The 6,157-nt window shown below is 32.1% G+C and overlaps 1 protein-coding gene across 1 annotated transcript; it reads left to right on the forward strand.

Moving 5' to 3' along the window:
* The first annotated feature begins 3,500 nt into the window (after positions 1-3,500).
* Positions 3,501-5,639, forward strand: LOC137619918 (uncharacterized). The gene has a single exon (XM_068350204.1). It carries the CDS (start codon positions 3,501-3,503, stop codon positions 5,637-5,639), a length of 2,139 nt encoding a protein of 712 aa, XP_068206305.1.
* The last annotated feature ends 518 nt before the right edge of the window (positions 5,640-6,157 follow it).

A 6,157-nucleotide genomic window follows, 5' to 3' on the forward strand; every position in this document is an offset into this window, starting at 1 on the left:
TTTACATGGAATTTTTCGAAGTAAAACTGTTGCCAGCGATTTTGCCTAAAGGGGTTCTTTGGTTTCGTTATGTTGACGATATTTTTTGTGTTTGGCCTACATTTGAGAATCTGAATATTTTTTTTGGAAAAATTAAATAGTTTAGTATACTCCATAAAATTCACTATTGAAGAAGAGAATCATTGTAAATTGCCATTTTTAGATGTTTTAGTGCATAGAAATGATAGAGGCTTTGTTTTTTATATTTACAGGAAACCTACTAATGTTTGCTCCCACATTCATTTTTATTCAAATCATCAAACTAGTGTAAAAGTTTCTGTTTTTTCAAGTATGCTTTTAAGGGCTTTAGGGATTTGCAGCCCCGAATTTATAAACGCAGAATTTCGTAGAATTAATGACATAGGAATTAAATTAAAATATCCTAAAGTTTTAATTGACAAGTCTCTACAGAAAGCTAGCCATATATTTTATTCCGACAAGAATAGGGAACCTTTTAAGAATGAGAATGTGCTGGCACTTCCATACAATGAAAACTTTGCTTATATAAAAGATTTATTGAAAATATTCAAAGTAAATTTAGTTTTCAAAAGTTCAGGAACGGTAAAGAATGTCCTAATAAATAATTCTCCAAATTGTAATAGTGGCTCTATTTACATAATTCCATGTACTGGTTGTGACAAGAAATATGTGGGTCAAACCGGAAAATTGCTTAACAACCGAATTAAACAACACCGATATGCAGTTAGGACAGGACAAATGTCTAGTGCCTTGTTTGTCCACATGAACGATTTTAACCACTGTATTGACTGGGAAAACTCCTCAGAGATTTTATTTTGTAAAAATCTTGTTAAGAGAAATATTATTGAATCTGCTTTTTTTAAATATTTTAATAATCAAATTTTAAATCTCAGTTGTGGTCTTTTTAAACTAGACACTCACTTTGTTAATGAAATTGTAAGGAAGTACAATGTAAACATTTAGTTTAACGATTGTTATATTACTAGTATTTTATTTTAAACTACAATTGTTTATTCATTTTTAACGACTGTTTGTTATTTTAGCATATTGATGATTCTTTGCTAGTTTGTGGCTTTTATTTCAGTTTTGGTAGGTTTCTTTATTGTATGATTTTATTTTCTATTTCACTTTGTACCCTGAAGAAGTGTACGTAATACACGAAAGCGCTTGGTACCTGGTCTTTTCCTTTCCTGTTTCCTGTGGATTTTACCCTTTAATATATGTCACGTGCAGTTTTGTGACTGATAAGTATATATATATATATATATATATATATATATATATATATATATATATATATATATATATATATATATATATATATATGTATATATGTATATATATATATATATATATATATATATATATATATATATATGTAAATATATATACATACACACATACTATATATATATATATATATATATATATATATATATATATATATATATATATATATATATATATATATATATATATATATATATATATATGTATATGTATATATATATATATATATGCATATATGCATATATATACTGTATATATATATATATATATATATATATATATATATATATATATATATATATATATATATATATACTGTATATACATATATATATGCATATATGCATATATATACTGTATATATATATATATATATATATATATATATATATATATATATATATATATATATATATATATATATGCATATATATATATATATATATATATATATGCATATATATATATATATATATATATATATATATATATATATAAATATGCATATATGCATATATATATATATATATATATATATATATATATATATATATATATATATATATATATATATATATATATATATATATATATATATATATATATATATATATATATATATATATATATATATATATATATATATATATATATATGTGTGTGTATATATATATATATATATATATATATATATATATATATATATATATATATACATATGTGTGTGTGTAGGATTAAGTAATGTATGTAAATTGCATAAGACTTCTGTCATTCCTTTAATTGCATTTTCATTCAGTTCAGTATATGTAAATTTAGGTTATTTTTTTAAGAATTAATTTCTAATTCATGTAGTTTTGTTACAAAGTCTTAGGTAACTTGTAGGTATGCTGTATGGCACACACAAGGTATGAGCACGAGGGATTTCATCATTTTTCCCACGTGATTAGATTTACTCTCTTTTTCGATGTTACAAGAGATGGTGGGTGGAGTTAGTCGAGAGGTTGTGTTACGATCCCGTAATAGTTTGTAAGAAATAATTCTTTCCAAAACTACTGCTTTGGGTTATTTCATATTCCTCGGATACCATAGTTCCCTAATCATATGTCAATATTACTGTTACAGCAGGTGACGTTGGAGGCGTGAGGTGTACTTCAGGCGGGACACGGAACTCTGCAGTAGACGAGAGTGGACGTTTGAATAGCTGTGCGTTGCGAGTGTGATTATGGCTATACTTCGGTGATCGTCCTGGGTATCGTGCATTGTTGGCTACGAAGGTAGCGAGTTTATTTAGAAAGCGCGCTTTGTGGAAGCTGAATGCTTCAATGGACTTGCACGGTATAGGTTCCCGGACGATATAGTTGATGAGGATTTGCCTCAATGAGGAAGTTAGCCCTGTTGACTGTTGGTAGCAACGATGTGTTATGTCCCTCTTGCAGATGTTCCCGTGGGGTGTCCCCCTGATCATTTGGATCAGTATTATTAATTACATAATACTTGCCTCACCTCCGTTTAAGAAACTGTAACTTACAGAATTTCATTAACTATTGTAACTTTCAATTGGATTGTTTGTAACTTTTTTCATTACTTCCTTTATACGTTTATGGGTTCTTCTTTTGTTAATAATTATTTAAAATGTTTTGGTATGTTTTATTATTCCACTCTAATGTTTTTGCTGAAGATCATTATTATTAAAGCTCAAGCTATATATTTATAAAGTGATAAAAGGACAATAAATTAAATATGTTATGTGCCGGAATCTGGCGGCAATAAACTTTGAGGTATTTAAGAATTGGTCCGTAACATATTTTTGGCATCCTCAGCGGGATCTTCAGCAGTGTCATTGGATTGGATTGTGTAATTAATGGTAAAAAACATGGAAATTGAAACTAATGACGATGCCGCTTGTTTTCTTAGTAGAGACAATTGGCGTAGTAAATTGTTTACAATTAAAAAGTCGGAACTGCTGGTTGTGTCGGATTATTTAGAGTTGCATTTTACGCTTAGTAGTACTAATGATGACATAAGGAAAGGTATTATAGCGCATCTTGTTCCGGATGGAGTGGACGTTGACTTCAAGCTTTTGGAGGAAGAAATTGACGAAGACTGTGAGGTAGTGAAGCTTCGACTGAAACTGGATTTGAAAAAAACTCGAGTTTGAAGATGAACAGAAGCGGCGTGAACATGAACTTAGTATGAAGCAGTTAGAAAATGAACAGCAGAAACGTGATCATGAGTTGGAATTGGCCAGGCTGACGGGTTCCCAATCTCCCATTTCTGGTAATGAAGATTCCCGTATGTTGAAGTATGTACCAAAGTTTGACGAGAGTGACGTCGTAGAATTTTTCATAGCTTTTGAGAAGGTAGCGGCAAATTTCAATTGGAGTGAGGATAGGTGGGCATTCATGGCTCAGACTGCTATCTCCGGGAAGGCCCTAAAGGCTTGGGCTTCTCTGTCGTTAGAAGATAGTAAAGATTATGCTAAAGTGAAAGAAGCCATTTTAAGGATTTATGAGATGGTTCCTGAAGCCTACAGAGTAAAGTTTCGTGACAGTCGAAAATCCTCCAATCAAACTTTCGTGGAGTTTGCTCGTGAAATGGAGAAACATTTTGAAAATTGGTTGAGATCCAGCGATGTCAAGAGTGAGTATGCTAAATTGTATCAGTTAATGTTATTGGAAAATTTTAAGCACAATTTGCCTAAAGACCTTTGCATTTTCTTAGATGAAAAGAAAATTGACGATTTAGCGAGTGCTGCTCGGTTAGCTGATGGGTATGTGATAACACATAATAGTTATTCTAAGCCTGCTGCTAAAGGTAAATATAATACTTGTGAAACTGTTAAATTGCCTACAGGGGTTAACGTAACTGCTAATGATGGTAATCAATTTAAGAGTAGTCCTGCTTCTCCCCAAAAGCATTTTAAATCTAAGTACCAGGGCAGGGTAACTTGCTTTTGTTGTGGTAAAAATGGGCATATAGCTACTAAGTGTCCTAAAAGGGATTCTGCCATGCTCGTTAATAATAAACAGGTAGTGGATGACGACTTTAAGTGGTTTAAATCTCAAGGTAAAATCAGCACACTTGAAAGTTGGCAAGAGTGTCATAATGTCAATGTACTTAGAGGTACAGGGTCTTCTCAATCTTTAATTCTACGGAAAGCCATTCCAGTGGGCAGTAAGTGGTTGAATGAGCATAAACTTATTAAAGGTGTTGGAAACAAGTGGATATCTTGCCCGGTAGTTGAACTGTATTTTTTTTCAGACATTGTTGCCAGGGAGGCTAAGTTTGCGGTTGTTGATATTCTCCCCATACCTGAGGTTGATGTTGTTTTGGCAAATGATCTTGCTCAAGGTAAAGTAAGTTGTAATCCGACAGTTTTTGCCAATCCACAGGTGTTAGTACCTAAACCTGAAACTGTGCTTGTGACAACTAGGGCAGGCAAAAGTACCGATTTTGAAGTTGAGCATCCTGATTTGGAGAGTTTGTTTAATGCAGATTCATTAGATCACGTAAGTAACAATAAATCTATTTGCTCTGAAGAAGTAATGAATTGGAATAGAGATGACTTAGTAAAGGTTCAAAATGAAGACATTGAGATTAAAGATATTAAAATTAAGTTGAAAGAGGGTAAAGGAGTAGATTATGAAGTGGATAATGAAGTTCTCTATAAAGTAATTGTTCCTATTCGGAAACGAGAGGGAAATCTGTTGAAGCATAGGGTAATTGTTGTACCTTCTAAATTCAGAAATGGTATATTAAGAAAAGCTCATGATGATTTGTTTGCTGGTCACTTGGGTATTACTAAAACCTTTGATAGGGTTAGGAAAAATTTCTATTGGAAAGGTCTGAAAAGAGATGTTAAGAAATATTGTAAGACGTGTCACCAGTGCCAAATTTCTGGTAAGCATAATATGGTAATTCCTAAGGCTCCCCTTTCTCCCATTCCTTCTTTAGGAGAACCCTTCGAGCATGTAGTCATTGATGTTGTGGGTCCCTTACCTCGTTCGAAAGTAGGGTCTGAGTATGTACTAACTATCATAGACAGGTTAACCAGATATCCCGAGGCTATCCCTCTTAAGTCCCAGAAAGCTAGGGTCATTGCCAAACATTTGATCTCTTATTTTTCTAGGTTTGGTCTTCCTAAAACCATCCAGTCTGATCGTGGAACTAATTTTTTATCTAAACTATTGCTGCAGCAGTTTAAGAATTTTGGAATTGAACATAAACCTTCTACTCCATACCATCCGGAGTCACAGGGAATTGTAGAAAGATTCCACCAAACTTTGAAGGCAATGATTCGGAAGATGTACAATGAAAAGGTTGGTTTGTAGGAAGAATATCTTCCTTATTTGTTGTTTGCAGTACGGTCTATAGCAAATGAGTCAACAAATTTTGCTCCATTCAACTTGGTGTTTGCTCATAAAGTAAGAGGTCCATTAGACTTGTTAAGAGAAGTTTGGGAAGGTAATGGGCCGAGCGAAGTGAATATTGCTGATTTAATTAATAATGGTAAGGGCAAGCTTTACGAAATGTGGGAAATAGCAAAGAGTAACTTACTGAAGAGTCAAAGTAAGATGAAGTCTTTGTATGATTTAAAATCTAAGGAAAGGGTCTTTGTTCCTGGAGATAAAGTACTGGTTTTGTCACAGGGTGTAAGAGGTTCGTTACAGAATAAGTTTTTGGGACCCTTTGAAGTTCTAAGCAAAGTGAATGATTTGAATTACATTATTAAGCTTCCTGATCGTAATTTGTAATGTCATATTAACATGTTAAAAAAGTACTGTGAGCGAGAGAAAGCAGTGGTTTTGTCTGTTTCAGAGGAGGTTAATTCGAAATGTGTAACTTCGGA

Source organism: Palaemon carinicauda, chromosome 2 (assembly GCF_036898095.1).
Source record: "Palaemon carinicauda isolate YSFRI2023 chromosome 2, ASM3689809v2, whole genome shotgun sequence".
Classification (NCBI taxonomy): domain Eukaryota; kingdom Metazoa; phylum Arthropoda; class Malacostraca; order Decapoda; family Palaemonidae; genus Palaemon; species Palaemon carinicauda.

Bases quoted from the DNA above. Each gene is read 5' to 3' on its own strand.
- LOC137619918 (XM_068350204.1), top strand. From the start codon at position 3,501: ATGAAGCAGTTAGAAAATGAACAGCAGAAACGTGATCATGAGTTGGAA.